Source organism: Molothrus ater, chromosome 8, assembly GCF_012460135.2.
Source record: "Molothrus ater isolate BHLD 08-10-18 breed brown headed cowbird chromosome 8, BPBGC_Mater_1.1, whole genome shotgun sequence".
NCBI lineage: Eukaryota > Metazoa > Chordata > Aves > Passeriformes > Icteridae > Molothrus > Molothrus ater.
The window spans coordinates 7813319-7840933 of NC_050485.2; the positions used below are offsets into that span (position 1 = coordinate 7813319).

The 27615-nt window shown below is 48.4% G+C and overlaps 1 protein-coding gene across 4 annotated transcripts in view; it reads left to right on the forward strand.

Moving 5' to 3' along the window:
* Positions 1–9021: 9021 nt before the first annotated feature.
* Positions 9022–27615, forward strand: part of PAX2 (paired box 2) — an 83064-nt gene continuing 64470 nt past the window's right edge. For 2 of the 4 annotated variants that reach the window (XM_036386003.1, XM_036386005.1), the window contains exons 1-3: positions 9037–9079; positions 12941–13106; positions 14399–14596. In XM_036386003.1, the coding sequence (XP_036241896.1) occupies positions 9037–9079; positions 12941–13106; positions 14399–14596 (407 nt within the window). Of the gene's footprint in view, positions 9080–12937; positions 13107–14398; positions 14597–27615 lie in introns of all 4 variants that reach the window. The other 2 variants (XM_036386002.2, XM_036386001.2) reach the window with 2 other exon arrangements.

Here is a 27615-nt window from a genome sequence, read left to right on the forward strand (position 1 = left end):
ATTTAAAGTGCCCCAGTCCTCAATTTCACAGATTAGATACATTTTAAACACAGACGCACATATTGCAAATTAGAAGCTAATTTAATTATAAATCAAAACTGGGCATAAATCTGCACTCACCACAAAGGATCCATTTAGCAGAATGCAACCACCTCCCCTAACCCTGGAAAACTGCCTCGCAGAAATAACACTACATATACGTTGCCAAAGTTATGGATTGTGCACAGTTTAAAGACATCCACGGGAGATATTTTTCCCCCCGCTGGGGGAGGGGTAAAGCCCCATGTGTCAGAAATCAGCCGTTCACATGGTGACAATTTCTCTTTTTCCTAGAGAAAGGAATTCTCCGACAAATAAAAGTTTGCATAGATGTAGAAGGTTGTAATTCTGAACTTACAGGCTAGGAGGGAGTCAGAAGAGGCAGATTTTTGAAGTCCAGCAGGTCAGGATCAACAACCACGCTCACACACGCACACGCACGCACACACGCACCCACAGAGCCGGGTTTGTATTGATTGGTGACGTTTGGTTTGCAAACCTCAGAGAGGGGAGGAAGGAGGAAAGTACCGGGGTCCGAGTGAGGAGAAGGAAAGGCAGGCACCCGGGAACAACGCTCCGCGCTCTGAAAACCTCCCTCCCTCTGTCCGTCCCTCCATCCCGGATCCGCTCGTCCTCTCTCCTCTCTGCGTGCCACTCTCCCGCGCCCGCAGAGTTGCTCTCTGACTCCTCATCCCGCAGGAGCTGCCCAGATGAGGCAGCCAGGAAAACTGGAGGGATTTGGTGTCGGCTCACAGTTCAGTCCTTCCCCGCCCCCTCCACCTTCCAGCTCCTTTTTATAAGTTAGAATTCTCTATTTCCCCCACCCTTCCTTTAATCTCTCTTTCTCTTCCTCCACTACGCTGAGAGACTCCCCCACACTTCTTTCGGCCCCTCCGTTTCCCCGCATACTTCATCCCTCTGTGTCTTCCTCCTCAGAGGCAGTAAACTCCGAGGCCATTAACAGCTGATGTTAAAGAGGCATGAGTCTTCCTGCCACTTTTTTAATTAGGCACCTAACTTGAGCTTTGGCGGCTCGAGGGGAAGGGAAGGAGCGAGCCCGTCTTTGCCAATGGCACAGGAGGAGAGAGAGCTAAATTCGCCCGTTTTCCCAGCTTTCCCACAAAGAGGGGAAGGGGGAAGAAAGTTTCCCCACCGACTTACGACCAGTTTCTCCTGAAGCCCTGCAGACTCGCATCTTCCCCCCCGCCGCCGATTCAAGCACTGCTCCGCAAGCAGGCCCCCCGCGCCCGGCCGGGCAAGCCCCAGCCCTCACCTGCGGCTCTCGCACGGGGCGGAGGGGCCGCGCCAGGTCCTTTGTTGGTGCGTTTCCAGCCTTTGTTTAGCGGTGGAAACGAGCCTGCCTTCCCCGACCCAGCTCCCGGTGCATCCCATCCGACCGGAGAGCCGTCCGTGGCGGAGGGAAGCGGGGGCAGGAGCAGGGCTCATAACAGGGCTTGGGAAGCATTGCCAGAAACGCAACCGCGGCAACTTTCTCTGGGGAGGTGGATTTGTGTGTGTACTGAAATTGTTCGGGCTCAGCTTGGCAGGAAAGAGGAAAGGAAAGGAAAGGAAAGGAAAGGAAAGGAAAGGAAAGGAAAGGAAAGGAAAGGAAAGGAAAGGAAAGGAAAGGAAAGGAAAGGAAAGGAAAGGAAAGGAAAGGAAAGGAAAGGAAAGGAAAGGAAAGGAAAGGAAAGGAAAGGAAAGGAAAGGAAAGGAAAGGAAAGGAAAGGAAAGGAAAGGAAAGGAAAGGAAAGGAAAGGAAAGGAAAGGAAAGGAAAGGAAAGGAGGAGAGGAAGGAAGGAAGGAAGGAAGGAAGGAAGGAAGGAAGGAAGGAAGGAAGGAAGGAAGGAAGGAAGGAAGGAAGGAAGGAAGGAAGGAAGGAAGGAAGGAAGGAAGGAAGGAAGGAAGGAAGGAAGGAAGGAAGGAAGGAAGGAAGGAAGGAAGGAAGGAAGGAAGGAAGGAAGGAAGGAAGGAAGGAAGGAAGGAAGGAAGGAAGGAAGGAAGGAAGGAAGGAAGGAAGGAAGGAAGGAAGGAAGGAAGGAAAGTCTCGAGTCATATCCATCACTTTCTAGTGCATGTGTGAAGAAGTCTGCTTCCAACTTCCCCCACCGGCCCTGCGGAGGGAGTGGAGCGAAGCAGTCGCCCCTCTCCCCGGCGGGTCTTTCTGTGCGATCATTTTTGGAGATGTGAATCCCAGGCAGTCATTACCACACTTTGGCCCCTCTCACTGCTGGAATTACCCTTTCCGGGGACTTTAATGGGCAAGCCATAGGGTTTTTCGCTGATCCGCAGCAGTTTTCGCTGCCTCCCCGTTTTTATGGGTGTATTATAGTTAGGGGTTATATAAATGTTTTTGCGTGTGATAACTGTAAATCCTAACATTTGCAAATCGCCCTGAGGCAAACTAACCTTGGACGGGCAGATAGAGGGAGGGAGGATCTCCCACTACTGCTGATTAAAAGGAGACTTTAATAAGCGTCTAATTCACTCATCGGGAGTTTTATGGAGAAATTACAGGACAAAAAAAAAAAGACATCTCCAGTGTGGGGGGGAGGAGGCAGTAGAGGGGGCTCCCACGCCTCTACCCCACAGGCAGCCTAGGGCAAAGCCAAGAGACAGCTGGGCCTTGCCAGTGGCTCAGTCTCCTATCACGAAAGAGGCAGGGTTCACATCTGGGCCAGTTCGTTTTTGGGTCAGAGGAGCAACACGAAACCCCGTGCCCTCACCCCGCTCCGCTGCTCCGGGGCAAAGAAATGAGCAGGCAAAGACCAGAGGGGGCTCTGGGACTGCGGGACAGACAAACGGAGAGATGGGTGGCAGGAGTTTTGTAGTGAGCGGGCGAAGCCGGCCCGGGGAGGCCGCCTCGACGGGAAACAGCTCTGGGGACCCCACTTGCAGCGAGGGCTCCTCCGGCCCGCACTGGGTGCGATGTTCGGGGGCAGGGATGGACCGAGAGCCCAGCTTGGTGCTGGGAGCCGTGTGTCCGCTCCCTGCCTGCCTGCTTAGGGTGGGAAGGGGCAGGCTGGGGCGGGCTGTGCTGAGGCCGCCCCTGTCTCCATATGTCTATGGCCCGGGAAGCTTGGAGACTCGCCCCAGCTCCGGCCGTCCCGGTGCGCTGAGAGGCGGCTTTGTTGCAGAAGTGTCTCTTCACATTGTTGGCTCTCCTCCCCCCCTCCACTCTTTCTTCTTTTTTTTTTTTTTTTAATTCTTTTTTTTTCCCTTTCCTTTTTTTTTCTTTTTTTTTTTCCCCTCAATGAGGCTGCAAAAGGTCTTCGGCTTGTCTCGTTTTTGTGGCAAACGCTCTCTTGTAAAGAGGAGAGGTTAAAGTGTCGGTGACTGAATAAAGAGCAGCACACGTGGGCTATTACCATTCAGGGCAAACAAATGCAGAGAAGGGAAAAGCCAGCAGCAGGCAGGGCGAGGGGGGAGCGCAGCCCCCCCGGTACACACACGCACCCGCCCCGCTGGCAGGGCCCGGCCGCCGGCCTCCTTGCGGCCCCGGCGTCCCCCAGACATGCAACCCACCCATGGCTCACAAAAGAGCTAGAGAAAGAGAGAGGGGGAGACATGAGGGGGTCTTAGATGGGAAAAAAAAAAGAAAGTAGCTTTAGGGGAAATGTGCTGTGGAGTGTGAAATTGCAGCCCGTGGTGCTCCATATTGTACCAGAAGCTCTCCAAAAACTCATCCTCCAACGTGACCAGAGGTGCTTAGAGGGGGAGAAAGAGGGAGAGAGGAAGAGGGGCTCGGAGACACAGGGGGAGGGGAAGGATGGGGGTCTTTTATTCTTTTCGCGCCCTCTTTCTTATTAACTGTTCGTTTAAAACCTAAACTTTATGTTTATTTGCTAAACTCGGCCACCAAGAGCAATATCGGCTCTTCTGGGCAGAGCGGCGGGGGGACACGAGGAGGAAGAGCTGGACGCTGGCTGCCTCCCCCCGCCCTGCTCGGCCCTGCCTGGCCCTTCGGAAATCTCCCGCAGCTTCGGTTCTGTTTCCATGTCTCCACGCTGCCGCTCGGCACCTCCGCCCTGCCCCATCAGCCGCTCCCCTCCGGAATGATCAGACCACAGCACCCATACAGTGAAGATGTGGATACCCCTTTCATCTGTGTGCTTGTTGGCGAGAGGCAGTGAGAAATCTCAGGCCAGAAATCATCTTCTCCTCAGACAATGCACCCAAAAAGTCGTCCAGGAATGTTTTAGCAAAGCGTTCCCTTCCTTGAAGATCTTTCTGACAAACACATGCCGACTCCTTCCCTTAAATGTTCACATCTTCGGGCGGGGGGGATGTGTTAGCATTTTTTTCCGCTATCTTTTCGCAGATAGAGATTTCACCACTGACTTTCTCAGGGCGAAAGTTAACTTAGTTGACGCAGAAACTATGTGTCAGAAAAATACACCTAGACAGTCAGCATAGATTTATTCTGCGAATTCTTAAATATGGTGCTGAGGATATTAAGGGTTGAGCTAAATCACCTCCAAACTACCAACATTTAGGCTGTAAGCATTTGCGCACTTGACAAGAGGAAGAGGGCAGAAGAACTTCAAGTGCACTTAGCGGCATCTCCATGCTGTAAATCCAAAACTTCTACCTCTGCAGCACACAGTCCTGCATCCTGTGGCCATAGGTCGCATTTAGCTGTTTTCCAGCATAAGTGGCTACAGACAACCCGTAGAAAACAGGGAGCCAACGTGGGCGCAAGCCCTGCTCTGGAGCCAGCTGCGATGGCAGGCACAAGTGCTTGCTCCAGGCCTGAGCCCTCCGAGGGGCTCCCCCCTCCGCCCGACCCCTATTGTTCTGGGCACAGCGCCCTTCCCGAGCCGAGAGAGGAGCAGGGGGAGCAGTTTCCGAGAGCAGCGTCTGTAGAACCGGGCTCCCAGGGACGAGGCGAGGCGGCAAGCTAGGGAAGCCAAGGCGGCTCGGGAGAACTCAAATGACTTCGAAGGGAAGCTGACAGAACCCTCGAGGTTATGTGTATTGGAACCAAGGGTGGGAAACAGGATCAATGGAGAAGATTTCGACTTGATCAGATGGAGAAAGCCGGCTAATGAAGCAGATCGAAAGATGGCTATCATTGTAACTCCCCCAAAAGTTTATTTTTCTTGAAATTTCCGCAGAGAGGCGGCCGTCTCTTTTGAAGTGTAAATGTTTCTAGCTTGGGGGAAGGCGGGGGGGGGGGCGGTGGGAGGAAGGCTGGGTTAGAGAAGAAGGGGGAGATCCTCAGATTCTCTTTGAGAAAAAGAAATAAAAGCAGGAGATAAAAAAAGGAAAAGCAAGGCAAAGCAAAGAAAAGAGATTAGAAAAAAAAAAAAAGAAAAGATTAATCTAAAGTGGGAGAGGGAAATAAGCACACAGGGCTCGTGAAGTGGAATAGATGGGAAGCCCTGGGAGTGGAAAGAGGCCCATGGTCTTGGCCTCGCCCAGTCCCTCAGGGCACACAGCAGTGCCCGGGGGCACGCAGACAGCCCGGTATTTTTAATTCTGGTTGCCAGAAATTGTTCAGTGGATTTAAATGTTGACAAAGCAATACTTCTAGGAAGTCAAGTGTGGGAAGGGGCACCAGGTGATATTGTGGTATGTGTGGTGGGGGAAGGGGACAGCAAGTGGAGGGCCTTCCCTTCCCTTCCCTTCCCTTCCCTTCCCTTCCCTTCCCTTCCCTTCCCTTCCCTTCCCTTCCCTTCCCTTCCCTTCCCTTCCCTTCCCTTCCCTTCCCTTCCCTTCCCTTCCCTTCCCTTCCCTTCCCTTCCCTTCCCTTCCCTTCCCTTCCCTTCCCTTCCCTTCCCTTCCCTTCCCTTCCCTTCCCTTCCCTTCCCTTCCCTTCCCTCTCCTCAGAAAGCTGTCTTGTTCTACCAGTCTCAGGGCTCCCCGGTTTACTCGGGTTACCTCCCTGAGTGGGATTCAGGCTTCGTGTCGCAGAGTGCTCATTTTTTGTATTTCTCGAGCTTGCTATTCCTGTCTTTCTTCTCAGTGATATGGGAAAATAGTGAAGAAACTAAGGCAAAATACATTATCGGGAAGAGGTTTGGGATTCGCCGGCTGCCCCAGACTACCACCAAGCCGTTATCTCCTCACCGTGCAATGGTCAGCTCCAGAGGCCCGGAGCATCTCTGAGCTGAACTCACCAAGTGTTAATGCAGGCTCAGGGAGTTCCCTTCCACCCGGCATTGTCGGGGGCTCCTGCCCGCACCTCTCGCTCTGCCTTCGGCTCGGCTGAGCGCCTGAGCACGGCCCCAGGCGCGTAGGGGCAATCGGGGCTGCCTGGGGCGGAAGGGAGCAAGGGCGGGGGTGACTGCTGGAGGACCAGAAGCGAACTAGACCGGTCGGTGACAGAGAGTTGTGACAGGGCCGTTTCCAGCCACGGGCAGCGCGGGAGGCGCCGAGTGGCGGGAGGGGCTCCGGGCAGCGGCGGTAAGCGGGCTCCCGGCCCCGCCGTGACCAGGAGACTCTGCTGCCGGGGGGACTCGACAGCCACCGTCGTCCCACCGACAGACGCGCACGGGCCGTGCCATGCCGTGCCGTGCCGTGCCGTGCCGTGCCGCGCCGCGCCGGGGATCCCGGCGGGATCGCGGTGGCCCGGGCCCGCCGCCGGCTCCTCTCCGCTCTGCCAAGCGACCGGAGGGCTCCATCTAGAGGCCGCCGTGGGCAGCGCCGCCGCCCGCACCTGAGCCCGGCCGCCCCTCAGCCGCTGCGCGGGGCGGTCCCGCCGCGGCCGGGCCCGGGCCCGGGCCGGGAACGCTGCTGAGGGACCGGGCGGCTGGGCGAGCTGCAGCCGGCGGGTCAGAGCCACGGGGAGCAGGGCACCCCGGCCCCGCAGCGGGGCAGCCCGCGGGAAGCGGCGGCCACCCTCAGTTTGGCGTGCGGCGGGAGTTGCCCGGGAGAGACGGAGCGGGGCCTCTGCCTTCGCCGGGCGGGCGGCAGCGCAGATCCTGAGCGGGCAGCGCAGAGCCCCCCAGTCCCGTGGAAAGTCCACCCTGTGCAGGAGCTGCTGGCAGGGGCGGGCAGGGCCGCCTCAGCCGCGCCTGTCCGCAGCTCAGCCCCGCAGTCACCGAGGACTCACTTCTATGTAATCCTCGTGGTATAACAAAAAATTTCTTTTCCAAATCATCCCTTTTTTTGCACACAAGGGAAAGAGAGAGAGGAGAGAGAAAGATAAAACATCAGCTGAAGTGCCAAAATGATTTATGAGACAGTGAAAAATATTTCATAAAGATCTCTCAGACATTCTTTACTTAAAGCGGTTAGGGAAAAAAAGGGGCGGGGGGGCTGTTTTGTGACAGATAAGCAGAGGGATGAGGAAGAATGAAGGAAGAAAAGAGAAGGAAGTATATTTCAGGTGATGGTAAACTCTCAAGTCTGAAAATCAAAACTGAGCTCACAGCAATTTCTGTCTTGCCTTTTTGCCCCTGGTTATTACCCTAAGAAGGTATTTCTTACTTGCTCTGTATTTCTCTGCTAGGTCAAAGCCATGTATATTTTTGCAGTAATAAGCTGCTACAATAAGCAGACTTATTTGTAAAATAATTTAAATAATTTAAAAATCCCACTCTAACATTAAAAAAAAAAAAGAAAAAAAAAAGAATTGAGAGAGAGAGAAGAGAGAGAGAGAAGCAGAAGAGATGTGGAAAGTGTGAGGCTGGATTTGCTGTTATTTCCAATGCATGTGAGGGAAAACTTTGCAATGACTGAAACGGGCCTAATCTCTTGGTTTAAAGAGGTGCGAGAAGCTTGCTTGCTTTTTCGTGTATGTCTCGTTCTTTCTTTCTCTCTGTCTGGCTTCTATTTATATTTCTTTATTTTTCTTCTTTATACATACCTCTCTTTCTGTCTCTCTCCTTTTTCTTTTCCTTCTTCTCTCCCCCTCACCTCCTTTCTTTCTTTCTCTCACACTAAGCCGCACACCACGGAAGCCTTGATGTGTATCGAATCCCCCTCCTGTCCCGCTTTACACCGAGTAAAGTCTCCGGTAAAAAAAGCGGAGCGTGAGAAGGGAGGTGAAACTAGCAAGGCGTGTGTGCTTGTGTTAAATAAGGGAGTTAAGGATCCTGGGCCGCAAGTGACAACAAAGCGGGGCTCCCGTCCGTTCCCGCGGGCCGGGCAGGGGCGCCGCCGCCCCGCACACGCACGGCCCGGGGCGCTCCGGAGCGAGCGGCCGGGGCTCCCCCGCCGCCGGTCCCGCAGGCGAGGGCCCCCCCCGCGCCGAGCGCCGCCGGCCCGGCCCTCCTCTCTCTCCTCTCCTCTCCCCTCTCCTCTCCTCTCCTGGCCGCGCTCGGCTCGGCGCGCTGGCGAATCAGAGAGTGTCGGAATCTATTGCCTTTGTCTGACAAGTCATCCATCTCCGGGGAGGCGGGCGGGGGGCTGAGGGCGCTGCGGCTTTTAGAGAGACACACACCGGGAGCGGAGGCTCCAGTCTCCGGCCCCGGCTTCTCGCAAGCACTTCCCACCTCGGGCGAAAGTCCGCCGGGCGCCGGATCCGCCGCCCGGCCGAGAGGAGGGGTCGCGCCCGCCCGCCGCTCGCCGCTTTCCCGGGGATTGCTACTCTGCTTTGAACTTAAATGAACTAGCCCCGGACCGCGGGAGGAGGAGGAGGGAGAGCCGCGTCCTCCTGCGCCTTCTGCCGCCTGGCCGCCGGCCGCACCTTGCTCCGGCACCCCCTCCCCGCCGCCGGGGATGCTCTGAGCCCTCCCAGCCATGACACCCACCTGCCCCCCGGCGCCGCCAGTCCCTCGCTCCCACGGACTCTGCTGACTCCCCCAAGGCCGGCGCAGCCCGCCCGCCCCCCGGAAAGTACTTCGCTGCCCGCTCCGCCGGGCCGGGGGCCCAGCGCATCCCGCCGCTCCCCTCCTCTCCTCTCCTCTCCTCGTGTGCTTTTTTTTGTTTTGTTTTGTTTTCCCTTTTTTTTTTTTTTTTTTCATTTTTTTTCTCCCCTAAGTCTTGAAGTCGAGTTTTAGAGGCGACACGGCGGCTTCAGCCGATTTCTTCCCCTTCCTTTGCCTCCCCATGGATATGCACTGCAAAGCAGACCCCTTCTCAGCAATGCACCGTGAGTACTGGAGCCCGGCTCCTTCCGCTGCTGTCTCTTTCTCATCCTTTCATTCTTCCTTCCCCAGCCATCCTTCCTCACCTGATCCTCCTCCAGGTCCACCTTTTCACCCTGGCCGATAGCGGGCTTAGAGAGGCGTTCAGGAGGCAGGACGGAGAGTGCCGGCCCGAGCAGCAGAGCAAGGATGCCGGGCAGCCCCGAGCTGAGGGGAGCAGAGCTCCGTGCCGGCAGCGGGGCGGGGGCCAGGACCCCCAGTCCGAGGGCAGGGGTCTGAGTGCTGCTGTGCCTGCGCTGCGTGCCCTGGGCGAGCTAGGGAAAGCCCCCTCCGAACCAGAGCTATGCTCCGCAAATACACTTTCTCCATCGCCTCTCAGACAACAAGAGTTTATTCTGACTCGTGTCAGCCCCCGGGACGGGCCTTTTCCCTGTCCGTGCCCAGCCGGGCCGGGACTCCCCGCAACGCTCCGCGACTTTAACCCCCTAGATTTCCCCGCGATGCGATGCTGTTTGCTTTGATTTTGGATTTCGGTGGCAGACAGGGAAGACGCCAGTTTCGAATTAATGGCGGGTTAGTCGGTGGCTGTTCTGAGAGTCGTTTTCGTTTGGCGAAAGGTTGGACTGCGGGAAAAATAGGACAATTGTATGGCAGGGAGATGAAGTGGCTTTGGAGGCTCCCAAGAAGTCACGATCCCTCCTGGTGTGAATTTTAGATTTTCTGGTACAGAGGAAAGGGCATTCGTTCTACATTTTCAATTTTAAAAGCCTTTCTTAAGAGGGAGACGAAGGAACGTGAAAAGCCTCTTTTACCAGAGACTGTAACAAGGAATTTCCAGTGATTTTAATTAAACCGCAGGAGAGGCAATAATTCCGAGATTTAAATTGAAGAAGAAAAAATACAAATAGAAAACCGAGATTGAGAGTATGTTGAGTCAGGAAATGAATAATTAAGAGCTATTTGTAACTTTTGACACCGAAACTTTTGAGGACACGCCCTGCCCGCTGCATAAAACACTAATCGAAAAGATAGAAAATGGAAATGCTTGAACTTTAAAAAAAAATCCCGATTTTGCCTTGAGAAGGAAGGTGCAGAAATACAAACCCAAGATTAAATCCCCAAACGCGGATGTAGGTAACTGCCTTTCTGTTTCCTAATAACAGATTTCCAGAATACATTGCTTAAAATGTGAGGTTTGATTTCCAAAGAGCTTTAACAGCACACACTCCGTGCTTTGGACATTATTTTTAGTTTTCAGCGGTGCGATCTGTTTCCAGACGCGATGTCAGTAATTCCAGCTCCAGTACGATCCGAAACATGTCAGCAGACCAAAGAGGCATTTCACTGTCGCTGATTTTTCAAAAACTCCAGGGAGATTCCCGACCGATTTTGGGCTTCCGATTAGGGGGAAAAAAACCCCCAAAGAACACCAAATCTAAACAAAACAATAAGACCCCATCAACATTTGATTCGTTTCCTAAAGTGTATTTCTAGAGCCATAGACCTGGATATTATTAAGCAATTTAAAGAGATGCGGGCACAGGCTCCTGACATACAGACAACACACACGATCGGTACGACAGCGGCACGACTGAGCCTGTGCACATACAGATGCCGGCACGCACATGCAGATAAACACACGTAAATATCTGACTGCTCTGATAGAAAGAATCTTAGAAAACCACGGGGCAGAACAAAACAAACTCGTGTGAAAAATATCCGGACTGCAATAATTTGAATTATTAATTTTTAATCTTTTTGCATCTGTTGCCCTTTAATACTTTGTAATGCGAGTTATAATAGGTGCTTTGAATTATTTATCGTGGAGTTGCCGAAGAAATTGCTATCTTGTAACTTTAGAGGCAACATGTGCAGAAGGGGTTCCGAACAAATGGAGGAATAACACAACAATATGTACCCGCGGGTTTTAGCGGAAGAAGATAAATATCCCCCGTCCCCTCTGAAACCCTAAATATGTTTTTAAAAAGACTAACAAAAGAATGCAAAACATAACTCCGGTTCAGCGGGAAACGACGGGAAAGCCAGCCGGCGCCCCGGCCGATGGGGCTGGGAAGGGATGTGTGAAGGTGTTACTGAAAGGGTGGGGGAGATGGAAAAAACTCTATTTGTACGAAAGGACTTGGATCGATCGCAGGGCAATGAGAGTTTCCACTAAGTTCAGAGCCAATAAGTCAGTGTCAGAAGCAGGAGAGAAAAAAAACCACAACGAAAATACAAACAGATCATTTTTCAGCAAACTGCAAAACGAACTAAGATCTCTTGGCGAGGAAAATACAGGAGGTTAGGGCTGTGTGAAAGGAAAGCTTTAATACAGAGTGCACTCCACAGCTATATCAGCTGGATATTCCGCTGCTCAGGTAGCAGCGCCAGCGAAGCTGTGCCGCCTGCGAGCGGGCATCTCCCCATGCCCTGGCAACGGCGAACTGCTCTCGGCTCCAACGTACACGTTTGATTCACGACCATCTGTCTTATTGCGTCCCAAAAGGAGATATTTCCCTTTATCCCCATCACTCCGTTTCTCGTGTCCACTCTTAGCAGGTGCATACTTATTTTTTTCCTCCAAGTTATTTCTAGAAATGAAGAAAGACAGATCGGGGGGGAAAAAGCCATCCTAGCAGTCCTATCTGAGCGAGAGCAGGTTTTTGCCTGAAAAGGGGGGAACAGAAGAAAACGGAGAATTTAAATTCTCCCTGAATTAGATTAGTATGGTGGGGGAAAAAAAAACAAACCCAAACCCGAAACAGTACGAATCTGTTCTGTTTGGTTTTTTTTTGTTTTTTTTTTTCTTGAATTTTTTTTTCTGTAAAGATCGAAAGCTAATGAGAGAGAAGGTCTGTCTGTAAAGGAACATCAGCTGTGGGACTCAAAATATTTTTTTCTCTCTCCCTCCCTCCATTTTTTTTCCTTTTCTCTTTTTCTCTGTGAGTCCTTTCAACTCGCATCCCAAAATAACGGGATAGAACTGCTTGCATGGGGGACATGCCGCGGGGTGAGGGAGGGCGGAGTTCGCGAGGAACTGTAATTGACAACATGATAGAAAATCCTGGAAAGAAAATGAGAGAAAAAGCCCAGGAGTAAAGAGAAAGGGAATTGCGGCAGAGTCTGCCCGGAGCCTCTAAGAGGTCGAGCTCTGGAGTTTGGGAGTGCATCTCTGCCCTGCTCTGTTTCCATGTTCGGCCCATCACAATGGCCGTGAGAATCCACGGCATCCCGATCGGGACCGCAGGAGGAGAGCGGCTCGGGGAGGGAGGGCGGCGTGCGGGAAGGTGGAGAACAATCTTCCTCCGTCTCGGAAAAATTCATTCTGCTTTCCCTTTCCATCTTTCCATCATTCCTCCTCTCCTCCGTCTTTCTTTCTTTCTTTCTTTCTTTCTTTCTTTCTTTCTTTCTTTCTTTCTTTCTTTCTTTCTTTCTTTCTTTCTTTCTTTCTTTCTTTCTTTCTTTCTTTCTTTCTCTCTTTCTCTCTTTCTCTCTTTCTCTCTTTCTCTCTTTCTCTCTTTCTCTCTTTCTTTCTCTCTCTCTCTCTCTCTTTCTCTCTTTCTCTCTCTCTCTTTCTCTCTTTCTCTCTTTCTCTCTCTCTCTCTTTCTTTCTCTCTTTCTTTCTCTCTTTCTCTCATTTTCTCATTCTCCCTGTTTTTAGCTCCTTTCTCTCCTTCTCCCTGTTTATCTTCTCTCACTTCCCCACGTCCTGTTCCCTACACTCGACCCCCCCCCCGCCATCACCTCCATCCATCTGTAATGATTGGAGAATTTGCAGTGCGAGTGGTAAAGAATCCACGACTAACGGTGTGTTTCTGGTGTGCGTGGGTTGTTGTGTTTTTTTTTTATTTCTCTTTCCCCAGCAGGGCACGGGGGTGTGAACCAGCTCGGGGGGGTGTTTGTGAACGGCAGGCCCCTACCTGACGTGGTGAGACAAAGGATAGTGGAGCTGGCTCACCAGGGGGTGCGACCCTGTGACATTTCCAGGCAGCTGCGGGTCAGCCACGGTTGTGTCAGCAAGATCTTGGGCAGGTAAGGAAAGAGGCAGCTCCTTCCCCTCCCCTGAGACTGTAACGTTGCATCCCTTCCCCGCTCCAGTATGACCTTCCGCCCTTCCCGCGGCACCGGGCTCTCCCCGCCACGACCCCGAGCGGCCCCGGCACCTTCGCACAGTGGGAGCCCGCGGCCGAGCAGGGCCCCCTCCTCCAGCTGGCAAGGACGTGTTTCTCCCCCGCCTCCCCCCTTCCCTCACCGGCGGTGTTTGAAAACTCCTGGGAAGACAAAATAATTCGAGAAGAGTGGGTGAGAGGGCGGGAAAGAGAAGGGACGGGAGAAAGAAAACGAAAGAACGACCAAAAATCCCCAATCCATCAGGAACAAAAAAAGAAAATCCTAACTCACAACAAGCCGTAAGCAGCCTTACCAAATACACGGGTAAATAAACAAACAACGGGGCAAACAAATAAATAAATAAAAGCCCGCGGTAACCGATCATCGCCAAATGAGGTGTGCAATATCCCTAGGGGCTACTCGGGGAGAACCCGGGCCCCGGCCCGGCCGCTCGGCTGCGGAGCGGTGTGAGCAGGCGGCAGTGCCCCAGCCGCCCGTGCGAGCGCTACGCGCGCTGCCGTGCCCGGCGAAACCGGCACAGAAACGCTGCGGGCAGCGGAGCTAATGGACAGCGGGGAGCGGGCTGGCGCTGCCCTGTACGAGCATCCGCTTTAGAGGCACCCCGGGGCCGGGATAAACCCTTCTCCTGCATCCGCAGGCCGGCCAGCGCCCCGATTCGGAGCGGCCGGTCGGGAGATCCAGGCGGGGGAGTGCGAGCCCGCCACTGCCCGCTCCCCACGCCCCCTTCCCGGCCGCCCGGCCCGATCCCGCGTTCGGCAGGCTTCACCTCCGGACGGCTGCAGCGGCGAGACGGTTTCTGTTTAATTTCCCGACCCCAGGGCCTAAAAGAAGTGTGTGCGCGTAAAGCGGAGGAAGGGGGAAGCAGCGCCCCTCGCTTCTAGCATACACACACATATACAAAAAAAAAAAAAAAAAAAAAAAAAAGGGGAAAAACCAAACCAAAAAAAAAGCCCCCCCAAAAAAACCGAGAGCGAGCTCTAGAGAGACGAAGGGCATTGCCTTAGCCCCAGGTCATGCCGCCTGGCGCCTCGCGGAGCGGCGATATGCAGCGCCCGAGCGGCCACGGCCCAAGGCCGCGCACCCGCGGGCCGAAACCGAGGTGGGGCACGGGGCAGGGGTCCGCGGGGTGCTCTGGGGGCCAGTGGGGCTCTGGGTGCTCGAGGACGGCAGGCCACTGACCATCTTTTGTACAGGTATTACGAGACGGGAAGCATCAAGCCCGGCGTGATCGGAGGCTCCAAACCCAAAGTGGCCACCCCCAAAGTAGTGGATAAAATCGCCGAGTACAAAAGACAAAACCCGACAATGTTCGCCTGGGAGATCCGGGACAGGTTATTGGCCGAGGGCATCTGCGACAACGACACGGTCCCCAGCGTCTCCTCCATAAACAGGTAAGAGCAACCCCGCAGCTCGCGGCCCACTCGCATCTTTACGGCCCCATAAAACCCCTTCCAACAGCGAGGACGGCCTAATCCTTCCTCGGTGAGGGTAGATCCAGCCTTCTCCGGTCCCCTGTCCGCAGCGGGACCCGTGGGCATAGCCCGCCAGTCCCCGGCCCGGTCCAGCGGGCGTTCCCTGGCTTCGCCATGACCTCCGAGCGCAGCTCCGGGCAGCGGGACGGAAAGCAGCGGGACGGAAAGCAGCTGCTCGTTCCCGCAGCAGCCGCCCCGAGCAGCGAGTGCGCGGACCCGTGCCGGGGCTGGCGGCGGCAGGGCCGCAGCTTGTGCCCGCCGCCCGGCCCGAGGCAGCCGGGGGCTGGGGCAGCGCTGCTGCCAGAGCAGCTGAGCTCCCGCCGAGCAGCCCGGCACTGCCGCAAGGTTTGGGTGCTCTTCAGGCTGGAGGGGTGGACGGGCTGCGGAGCCGGGGTTTCCCGTGTCCCTCGAACACCCCTACCGGGATGTAGATGACCTCCAGCCTTGCCAGGGTATTAGAACTCTGAGCCGAAAGGCGGCCGTCATCTTCTGCCAAGCTGGGCTCGCAGCCGCGAGCCGCTGAGCGCGGGAAGGATTCCCTTGCACCCACTCCCCCGGCTCACTCCCCATCGATAGCCTGAGGGAACGGCTAAATTTGCCTGGCGGTTCTTTACCCGGCTGGGGAGCGCTGCTCTCCGCGGTCCCTGTGGCCCCGACTCGGTCTGATCCCTGATCTCGCAGAAGGCTGGGCAGCAGCAGAATCGATTTCGCACTAGCAAACCATTTGCCCCCCTCCGCCTGCCTTATTTTCTACCCCGGCTACCAGGGTGCAGATTTTGTTGATTTTGTGCTTGGAGGGACTCATATTTGGTCTCAGGTTTGAGGTGACAAAAATAACTATATGACAGGCAAAAAACCAGGATCGATGCAGGAGAAAAAGGAATAGATGTAATCAAGTACTGACAGATGTCAAAGCACTCAGACTGCTCACATGCCTGCGCGTTCAAACACAACGTACATCAGATCTTCACACTTTGGCAACACAACACTCTTGTGCACACAGTAAAAGTAATTACACCGTTTTAGTGTTATGTATGTACAGATACCCTGACTGTGCCCACAGAAATACAAACTCTAGAAACAGAGAAATGCAAAGATATTTGCAAAAGGTACATACATAGGCATGAAATACCTCACCAACAGAGTAAAAATACATGGAATTTTGGATGCAATTCCAAATGTATGGGTTTTCCCAGCCAAATAAATATATACAGGGTATGTGTAAATAAACATGCAGGCTTTTGTAGTGTCTACATAGATAAAATGCACAAATCGGTATACTGGCCTTTTTGATATATAACAAATTTAGCCAGATTAAAAAAACCAAAACCAAAACCTGGTGTATTTATAGCAAGGGAAGCAAAAAATAAATAGCAAGGAAAACACAGTGGTATTTTTTTGTCTTGCACTTTTCATGGCAGATTTATCAAAATATGTCTAATAACTCAGACTGTGTATTTCCAAATCTGGCATCCTATATAAATGGGTTTTAATATTTTGCAAATGATATGGAATTATCCCAAATCATCTTGAAAACAGCAGGTAGAATTAGCTAGTGGAATGTACCTTGGCTAAGAAAGATTCCCTCAGACACACTGTCTCTGTAATATACTGCTAGGCTACCCTAGGAAATTATCCCTGTGTGTGCCATCTGTATTAAAATGGTTATTAAGTTATGAACAGGGTAACATAATACTGATCGGCTAATTATACACCCTCCTAAAAAACCTCCAGGTCTCTGTTACTCTCTCAGTCAGGTATTGAAATAATAACAGTTTGACATTCAGACACCTTACAAAGGCAGCTGTGGAAGGACAGACAGCTATCCCTGTAAGGAATTGAGCTGGTGGTAGGGAAGTCCAGAGGAATGGCCATAGGCTCTTTGGAGAAACAGCATGTACAGACCCAACATATATTTATACTTCAGCTAGCTTAAGGGATCCCAGCATCCAAAAGTCACTGAAGTCTCTGTCTTATACTTGCTGGACCCAGGGCCTCACGTCTGGGTTGTGTTGTCCCAGGCAGAAAGCTGAGCACCAGATTTGGCTCCTACCATGCAACCACTCTGCAGCGGGTTTGGGGAGTTTTGTACCTCAGTTTCGCCACACTGGAAATGAAAACTAATTTTTCTCAGAAGGAGGTGGAAACAGATGCCAGTTAGATTGTGCTTATAAAATACTTTAAGGACAAGTGTTTTGTAGCTGCTAAGTATTATACTAGAGAAGCTCAGCTGTGACCCACCGTGACAATGGTATTTGAGTGTGTAGTCCCCAAGGCTCAAGAGCATTTTAGCTTCATAAAATTCAGTCTTTCCCCATTCCTTTTAAAAATTCAGACCAAACTTCCCACTGCTCACCTTTGTATGAAGCTCCTCAAAACTCACATCTGTGAGGAAGTGAGTCCATAACACAAGTCATAAAATTTGCAAGTCTGTCCTAGACAAGAACATGACAAGAACAGGGGAAAAATTGCAGTGAAATAGGAAATATTGAGTATATTAGCACCCAATCCTAGTGCTGTGGAGAGAAGTGTGAGCTTCATCACTCCAGTGACTTTCATGACTCCAGCTCACAGAACTCACAAAACACAAAGAAGCTCACAATTTAAATATACATTTTTCTCTCCCTCACTGTAAAAATTCACATACAGAATCTGGGCAGTATCTTTGTAACAGCAAATCCCTTACCTGCAGTAAATTGTCATCTCTCTGATCACCAATCACAAATTGGAGTTAATCTAACACTTAGTCTCTGAGCAGCTTCAGAAAGATGACAATTTTAAAACCTAGCCATCAATAAATATCTGTCTTCTTACTTCTGCGAAATGTGGAATTTCCAATGCAAAATCTGGTTTTACACAGTGTCTAGAACAGTTAGAACTACATCCAGGAGCATTTGACCATCTTAAGGCAAATTAGCAAGGCATTTATGGAAAAAGAAATTACCTATATCCCTAGATAGACTGTGAATACTGTGCTTCAAAATGGAGATGTCCTTGTAGACAGAAAAAATTACTTTTGGTTATTATAAGACTTTTTGAAAATTTATTAATTACCTTTTATTTTCTTCCTGAGAATTAGTCTAACATTAGTAAAGGTCTTTGGGTGAGAGACACAGAACAACAGTTTCAATTCAGTTTTAAAATTCTCCCTTAAACACTTAAAATTTTTTTACTTTTTTTTTTTTTTTTAATTCTGTGTGCCTACATTGCAGTGATCTGTCACTACTGCATTGAGAACAGAAGGACTCTTTTGGGACAACATGTTATTTAGTTCTGAGTTGTATCAAAAACTTTTTCATTCCAAACTCACGCAGACAAAGGGTAGATACAAGTTCTAGTGAAAAAAACATGATTTAACTACCCTGTCAAGATTCAGGAAAAAATACTAAAATCTTCTGCTATACAGTAGATTTCTTTTAATTACAGGAAAAAATCTAGGGAGTATATGAGTTTGTAATCAAAGTGCACCAGAAATGACAGGACCGAGATCAGTTATCTCTGCGCCACAGCTTTCTTGTTCCCACTTCATACACTAAGCATTATGCAGTATATACCAATTGTGTATGTGTAGGTATACACATAAACACACATACAAACGTGTATATGTACATGTATATATGTAAACTCACACATATACACAGTGCATGTAATTGAGAACTAGGCAAATGACAGAAGTGTTAATTCTTAAGTGTACGCAATTAATGTTTTAAATTGCTTGAGCACCTTGCTTCTTGAGCACTCTGCCTGCCCAAACTTTCCCATCTATCATATGACTATAAACCAGTTCTCTTTGGTCCTTTCAGGTTAGGCTGTTTCAAGTGAATTTAGACACTGCTAAATTTAGATGCTCCTTGTGGCAGTCTCCTAAAAATGAACTTGGAGGCAGATGCTGGTGAGAACTTTTCCTTTGTTTAGCAAATCATATAGTTCACCTAAGAACATAGGTTTCATGAGATGATAATCATCCCAGAGAAATCTGAATTAGATAGTGTACGTTAGTAGGAACAGGAGGGAGCACGTCACGGAATACTTACACAGTACTGTAAGTTATGCAATTGTCGTTTAAGCACTATTTCCTGCTTCTCTTAAATTAATGAAATATCTTGGATTAATGAATGAGGTCCAGAAAGGTAAAGCAAAACAACCTCCCCCTGATTTTCACCTCTATCCCAGTTCTTGGATGGCCAGGTTCAGTACTGGGAACTCCCAGTTAGTTCTTAGTCAACGCACGTCAAAGGTAAAGCATTTCAGAGTTCAGTCAGTCTTCTGGACACACTTTGGACCCTGAGTTCCTGAGATCAGACCTAACTGATACCCCATGGCAGAGAATAGAGTTTAGTGCATGCATTATCTCAGTCAAACTGCTGGATGCTTTTTCAATCTTCTCTTAGGTATTGGATATCCATTAATTTCTAGTGTTAAGCATATGGTTTAGGGAGATGTTTCCATCTTCACGATATAGCAATTGGCTAATGATGCCTAGTTAAAGTCTCCAGTAATGATGTGCTTTTAAAAATACATATGGAAAGACACATACATTGACTTGCGTTATAAGGACCAGTGAAATATACTTGTACATTGAAATATTATTGAGCATATGGCCAATTTCAGTGGCTGCAGACTGGCCTGTAGTTTAGAGCAAAGAATGGCATATTCGAAGATCAGATTGCTCTTACCAGTTCTGACATTATTTTTCTGACTGATCTTAGGCAGGTCACACAGACTCCTTAGAAGGCTGTTTTGCCATCTGTAAAAAAAATAACAGCTTTTAGTTACTTTTGTAAGACTCAGTATGATCTTTCACTAAAACTCTCCATTGAATACAACACATAACGATAAAAAAGTTAAAAACTGGTGCTAGGTTGTTTTACATCAGCTGAGGCTTTAGCTCATGCAATTGAGGTAAATGTAACATTTCAAGACAATTATCTGCCAAGAAGCAGGCACATTAGGGCAGGAGCTGTGTTGTATGCAGAAGAAATCAGTATTACGCAAACTTTCTGAGCTTTCTGAGTCACCCTCGCTAGCCAGCAGCACTTGAGAAATCCCCAAAGGACATCCCACCAAAGTCACTGTGAATCTCCTTGTTTTTCCTTCTCCCTGAACAAATCTGGAATTCTTTGAAGACAGGTATTGAGTCTAGGGAGAAGCTGTAAGAGTACAGAGTATGTCCAATGGTAGCTTGTTCATAGTGATCAAAAGTAGTGACAACTGCATTGTCTGCAATGAACTTGGGGTGAACTGCCTGAGTTTTAACCTGCAAGCATGTGGGTGGGTGGGTGTGTGTGTCACACAAACCTATCATCACTGCTGGTATTTAGTAGGCACAAGTCAGTTTTCTCAATATAGCCACCAAATATTCGACTTGTCAGATACCCTGGGTTTGCCTCTGTCTGACATTGTTTTGGTGCAAGGCAGGGGTGAAGAAAACTTGTCCGACGGTACTCAATGGAGAATACCAGGACTTGTCAACTGGCATTCCTAGCACGCACGGAGGAAACTCGGGATTCTAGCAGGAATCCTCTCTCCCAGCTGATGCTGAGTTTAAGGTTCCTATGCGGTTTCCTGCATCAGGGCACTCTCTCAAGGTAGACTTCTCCTGCCAGTTGCTTTCAGCTGAGGAAAGAATGTAATCGGGTCACACAGGGCTTCATTACAGGGAATATACTCCTTTAAATTCAGACTCCTTTCCATCAGACACAAACCTGGTATTATCTTCTTTTTATCATTGCAAATAAAGGACAGGCTCATAAAGCAGAGGTTACAAACAATGTTACTGCAGCTGAAGGAGTAAATGAATGCTCACAGCATTTCTCTTTGTCTTATTCATTGTATCTGGCCATTGGAAGGTTGTATGGGGGGAGTACAATAAGCTAGCTGCATTTTTTCTAATTTTCATATTGCAGAGATATTAGCTCAACAGAGCCAGTCAGCAAGTAGAATTGGTTGTGCCTGGGAAGTTTTGAACTCCCTGTTCTCTGAACCTTGAAGTTCAGAACCGTATCGGCCCCTTTATCACCTAAAAATTCCAGCCCTTCCTTTTTCTATAGATGTACAAAAAGCTTGATTTTTGTTGGAAGTCAAATATTTTCAAGCTTTTGCATCTACTGAATTATTGCTGCATTCTGCCATAGAGGTAGCTGCAGTTCTGTGCTGGGTGAGTGAGTCTCATGGAGCTAAACCTCCCTTACCAGAATCAGTATTATGTGGAAAAAACTCATTTGACTTTGGGAGAAAAGAGGAGAAAATATAAGTGGCTTGGCCAAGAAATGATGAAGGGGTGAGAACAATATAGTGAAGGGCACAGTCCTTCCAACAGGAAAGGAATTATTCACATTTAAACAAAGCACTATAGGCAGGAATGAAGGGAGGCAAATAAGAAAGGAAACATTTAAATGGTAGCAGAAGGTATCCTCTGATAGGGAGGTCCATTAAAATGTGGAATTGCATCCCACAGGAATTCCTGATTTCTTGGAATATATAAAAGTAGGTGGCATTAATAACAAGCGAAATGTTACAGTAAGAAATAATCTTGTGTTGGCTAAAGAGACAGATAATGGTCTAGCAGGCCAGCTGGACCTTTTATGATATGACATGATGCATACAAAACAAAGTCGTGTTTTCAGACATATATCAAATATCAGAAAACTCCCATCTCTAACCCCAAAGCCTATTCAAACAAAAGATTTTCATTTTACTTGAATAACAGTATATGACTTCAAAACAGTTGAACAAGACTGATCTTCACTTAGATTCTATTGTCCTTAATTAAGGCATAGTGAAATTCAAATAGAATTCAAGCTCTCCACTGAAAATCAGCAAAATATTTAGACATCACACTTTTGCTGTTGGTCTCTATAAATGGAAAGCTAGAAACTTCTAAAAGCATTTGCCATTGGTCTGACATCCACATAGCTCACTGGGGGTTTAGGAAATCCTATCTGTGTGTAGATGGCTCTAACAGTGATTACTACTCATGAAAGCATCAGAAAGGTTTGAGTTCTTCTCCCAAATGATTATTTTTTAAACTGAGACTAACAGGAATGAGGATTTTTTTCCACTCTAATTCAAATTAACCTATTGGAGCCTACAGCTGCATTGCCATATTTATCAGTCCCAACTGTTTAAAAATGCCAAGGTAGAGCCTAAACTGTGTAATTGGCATAAGAATCACGAGCACTTGTAATACAATGTAGGTTTGTTTTCACTTGTTTTCTCTTTTCTACTCTAAATTTTAAAGAGGATTTGGATATCTGACTCCTATTAAACATCTTTAAAAACATCTTAACAATGCAGTCCTTTGAGTCTTCTGAGAGCTGACAGGTCCCTTTTCAAGCCCCCACAAGCACTGGCAACATACTTTATTAAATGAGAACTGAAATTCTCATGCTACCACTTGACTAGAGGAGCTGGAAAACCCAAAAAACACAGTTAGGCTTGTGATGAAATACTAAACACTATGATACTCAGCACTAGCCTCCAATTTTCTCTATTGCCAGTAACTGAGGGCTGATTTTGCAGCACTTACATGGCTACCTACCCAGCTGAAAATCACAAATCTAATCACTTGGTTTCCAAATTCCTCAAGGTGCACTTACAAATATTCATTTCCAATCAATTTACGCCTGCTAATATTTCTCAATGCTTACTTGTGATCACAGAGTCAGAAGAAATGCCAGTGCTTACTATTTCTTTTGCAATAGCATAAAGAGGCTCTGTGCATAGATCACAAACCATCGTCCAAAACAGGCACAGCGTAAATAGGAATTTCTTTCAAGAGGCACTTTTAGAAAATCAGCATATACACATGTCTTGGTTTACACCAGCCCCTTAGCTTCTACTAGGCTCATAACTCAGACAGTCCTCAAGGTTTCAGGGGTCCTGAAACAAACATCTTTGTCTGTCATAGGAAATGAGATATGTGGGAAGGGCTCACTCATCAAGTGCAAGTCTAGGTAAAAAGCAGAGCAAAACTGAAGAGTCCTTTTCTATGGGCTCATATTTGACAAGACGGAGGCTGCACACCAGCCAGGCTGAAAGAGCCTCCCCCCTCTTCCATGATAAGTAGGCATATAAATAAATAAATAAATGGCATCCTAACTGCACTGAGAACTCAATAAAACAATCACATCAAATATGAGGAGGTATAAATCTCATGTCTGCACAGGTAACCCACTCAATTGCTTTTATTATGGCTCAGCCTGACTCCATTTATTACCATCCGTGGCCTGGGTGAAGGATGTTTGCATGGAGGGTGGTCTCCTGGTGAAATCCTATCCCTGGAGCAGTGACAATAAGCCCATACAGAGGTGGATTTTGGTGGGGAGACCAAAGGCAGATCCATCTGTCTGCATGAAAACTAATCAATAACCCTGTAACTAGACCCCTTGTCACTGGGAAATGGACAACACAATAGTTCAATCCTGGAGCCATTGGAGAGGAATAGCTGTGGTTGAGGTATGAAGAATGACAGGATATATGCATGAAATGTTTGAGACATATGGAGAGAATATGTCTGTCCATACAGACATTGAGGAGGAGCGAAGATATAGAAGGAGTGTCGAGGGTACATTAGTATATAGCAGGCAGATTTGAAAGGTTAATTTGTTCAGAGGTGGGCATAAGGAACAAAAAAGCCAAATTATACTGTATTTTTTGTACAGGACATTTATACAGGGAGTGTAAGTGCAAGGCAGATAGGCACCTTTGGGAAAACGTGCCTGTTGGTTGCGTACTACATATTGGTATATGGTAGAGGGCACGTGTCTCTGAGCAGGCACATAGATGGTGACACAAAATGCTGCTCCACAAAAGAAAGCATATTCAGGAGTTCAGTGCAGTCAGGGAAGGATATTCCTTTGTCCTTTGTCTGGCTTGGGATTTATGTGTGTACTAGTTTTGACAGAGAGGAGGAAGAGTGATGTGCCAAAAGCCTGAGCTAACAGACTCTGAGTACCCAGATACACTTCCCAGAAAATGCTATATATGAAACATTTACCCAAACCTCACTGTTAATTCAGGAAGGGAGATTCTGGTGGCTTGTCTCTGCCTCTATGAAAAATAGAAATAGGACATTTCTTGCTTTTGTCATCCCTTAGCTCTGCAGTTCCTGTAGCATTTCTAAAACCTGCACAGCATACTCTTCCCCAGACTTCTAGCAATTCACTAACACATGCACACATACACAGGTGGGATGGAGTTTGTCTCTAATAATTGTTCATGCCGGGAAGAAAATTTACTATTCTTATGTTTAGCTCCATTTTCAACAGATCCTCCTCCTTTCAAGGTAAGAATTCTTCCCTCTCATATGGGTCCAAGGCATAAGGGTTAAATAGCCATCTCTGCTTGGAAGACAAATTGCTTCAAGATTAGTGATCAGCTCTGCTCAAAATGCCCATCACTGTATTTCATTTGAGAAGGGTGGTACCCATGTTTTGCTACCAGACTGATGTCTGCTTGCTAATTTACACAAGGAAAAGCAGAGACTGCAACCAGACAACTAAGTCACAAAAGAAACCCTCATGTATCTGTCAGACAGGATGCCCTGTACCACCTCTAGTTCCAGGGTAGTTTGCACAGTTCTGGCAACAAAAAGAGCACTCATTTCATTGGTCAGGAAGGAATAATATCACAGCCCTTTGATTCCCAAAATCAATCCTCATTTGTTTCAAGCTGGGCGAAAATACAACAGCAGCATCATTATCCCACTGCTCACTTTCAAGCTCTCACTTTAAAATTTCACTAGATTCCTTGAGCACTAAGATTTGGGCTCTTCTTAAAGGGATTACTGCCTTTCAATATATCCATGTTTCTCTAAAAATACTTTTAAGAACAAGTTTTGGTCATCTGCCTCTACAAAGAATGACTACAGCATGATGTAGCTAGGTAATAGTGCCTGCTGTTAATATTTGCCTAAATTTAGGCCACTTCTTGGTTGTTTAACTGCAGACTTTTGAACTTGAAAAATTAAAAATTTATACATAAATTACACATACAAAAAAATATATAAATTTATAAAATCGATAAGAATGGAGGGGATGTATAAAAGAAGAGAAAAGGGAGGAATAACATTTCTGAAGAAAAGGATATCATGTTTGCAAACCGTGTGCATGGGGAAGTGTATTTCAGGGATACACTATGTACAAACATGCCAAGGCAGTGCCAGCAGAGGCAGAGTGGAAAATGTGCAATGTCCCAAATTCCTTTTCTCTATGGAACAAAAAGCAAATTTAGAGTTTAAAAGAGACAATATTTGTAGTGCTGATTTTGATGGATGAGCCACAACATGAAGTTTCCAGAACTTAGGAAGAGAACAGAGTTGGGTGGGGTTGGATAAGGAAAGAGCAAGAGATAAGGATGGAGAGAAAGGCTAAAGCAGATTTGAATTGTATACTGTCAAAATCAGACCTGCTGCGGCTTTCCAGAAGGCAGTTTGGGCCACTGTGCCAAAGAAGATGTCAAGTCATTCAGTATTAACATCCAACTCCCTTATGTGGCTTTAACAATTTCAGGCTACACATGTACCTGAGTTTAGGGTCTGTGAGTATGAAGGCAGACAGGATGGGGACAGAGTAAGCGGGTCTGGCTGCCTAGAGATTCTTGTGAGGGGTGGATGCTGGAGAGCAGGGTGGAACTGCATGATGAGTTTGTACACTTGTACATGAGAAAGCACAAACAAATTTGTAAAAAGATGAGTGCCATGATTCTAAACCCCCTTTGCAGTTTACATGAGTTTTTGTGACCTGCAAATATTTGAAGAAAAATACACCTTTATGGTATACCTATTGCTCTTCATGCCCCACAGAAAAAAATGAGAGAGCTGGTGGCAGAGGGTGACATGAAATGGAAGGGAGTGTGGTCCATTTCAGGTGGATGTGTATACAAGGAATGCCCCTAGCACAGTGAAAGACAAGGGATAAAGTGATCCTGGGGAGCACAGTCTTTTGAAGCATGCATGCATGAGGAGGATGCCAGCCCTGTAAATGAAGCCTTAGCACTGCTCAGAGCACAGTCTTCCAAAATGAAAGCACTTTCTGCACCTCTTGAATATGCTCCAGGATCACTCTGTGCACAGTGAAGTAATTTGAGCATGGAAACCTGGGTGCCTTTGTGCAGATAAACCTTTGAGTCTCTATTGTTCCACTAGACAATCTTCTCTGTAATGGATATTTGGGCGAGACATGCCCTATACCCCACGACATGTGTACAAGGAGGAGCATTGGGCATATCACTAGGGCAACATGTCCAGCTGGGAGTATAGACTTTTAGCAAGCAGGTATTATTGGTCTGTGTAAGAACTAAGAATAGTCTTATCCATGGAAACAACGTCACAACTCTGCAGTTACATGCAGAGAGTCACAGCGGTGAGCAAAGGCACAGCAATATGTGGGACTCTGCACGGGATTCTGTGCCACTCTCTGTGCTTCCCAAGGGCCAGAGAGTCTTGTAAATGCACTGATGAGCTATGGCTCTAAGCAGATGCAGGGGAAGTCCTAACAGGGCTCATATCTTTGCCAGCAGTTCTTTTGGACAGATGTGGGGATAAGCTGCTTTGGGAGCTGTACCACCAACGTGCTGAGGAAACAGCAGGTGAGATGGGCAGCGTCAGTAACACAAACACATGTGCAAGTGTGTATGACAAAGTGGCATCTGCTGAGATGTGTGAACACAAAATGTGTACGACAGGGCAAATACATATATAAAAGAAAATGTCATGCACAAATGTAGGGATGTGTGCCTGTTGTGGGTACCAAGTGCAACCAGGGAATGAAGGGTGTATATGGCGTGATACATTTGTCAGAGAGTGGATGTGTGGTAGTTCACCTGATACATGATGCAAGAAGAGGATACCTAGGGATAGTGGGGGCAAAGGAGATTACACAAAAGGAGATATTTCTAATTATAGCTATAGTTTAATGCACTGGACTCTGCCCTTCTCTCCTCTCCCCTCCCCTTGCACTCTTTTCCTCATTACCCAGGTTATCTTGTTTGGGTTAAGAGGCCAATTTCAACAGACTATAATTGAAGAGTGAAGAGAATCTGATAAGATAAGGAAGGGACATCATTCCTCAAGGGATCAATAGAGGTTTCATGTTCCTCCTTCCCCTGCTGTGTCCCTAACACGCTAACACTCTGTGTCCATGGGCCTGGTTTATTTACTCTGCTTGTCTGCAAGACTGGAAAGGAAGTGTGGGAGTAGAATGGGGCTGTAGCCTGTCTGCCACACAGCCAGAGCAGGCAAGGGGGCATGAGGAAGGGACCACAGTCTCCTCTGGGACTCATGAGGAGGCAGGGAGGTGAGAAGTCTGATACCCTTCTGGCTCTGGCAAGGGCACAGATTAACAAGGGGGTGTTCACCTTTGGCCTTTTATCTCATCGTTGCTCTGCAATGAAAGGATATGGATAATTTTTCTTTATTTAGACTTGCTTTCCCTAGCATCCATGTGCAGACAAGCTCAAGCTTTTTATAAGCACTCACAGGGCAACCTCTAGGGCCCCTCAGGGTGACTGAGGCATAATTATCCCTTCCACAAGGAGGGCTGGTAGCTGCTCCTGAGTAGGTTTATGTTAGAATCTGAAGTTCAGGCTTGACAGACCCAGTATCTCACAAGACGTTCTTAGTAGTTTTCTGGACCAAACAGGCATGTTTGGGATCCCCTTAAGAAACATGAAGCTGTCTCAGCAGTGAATACAAGTCCTTGTGGCAAGGCTGCTAGGGCTCCCACACCGCAAAGGCAGAGTTTGTTCCACTCCTGACTCATGCTCTTTGGCAAGAAGATGCGTATTTCACAGAAGCAATGTGAGATTGCCTATGTGAGATCCACAGTAACTCATGCCCATGTGAGATGCATATGAATGTGCAGGCAGCTGGGGCACTGTAAAGAAGTCCCTCCAGGAGGCCCAGCCTCCCACATCAGGCAAGCTCTGTGGATGTTCCC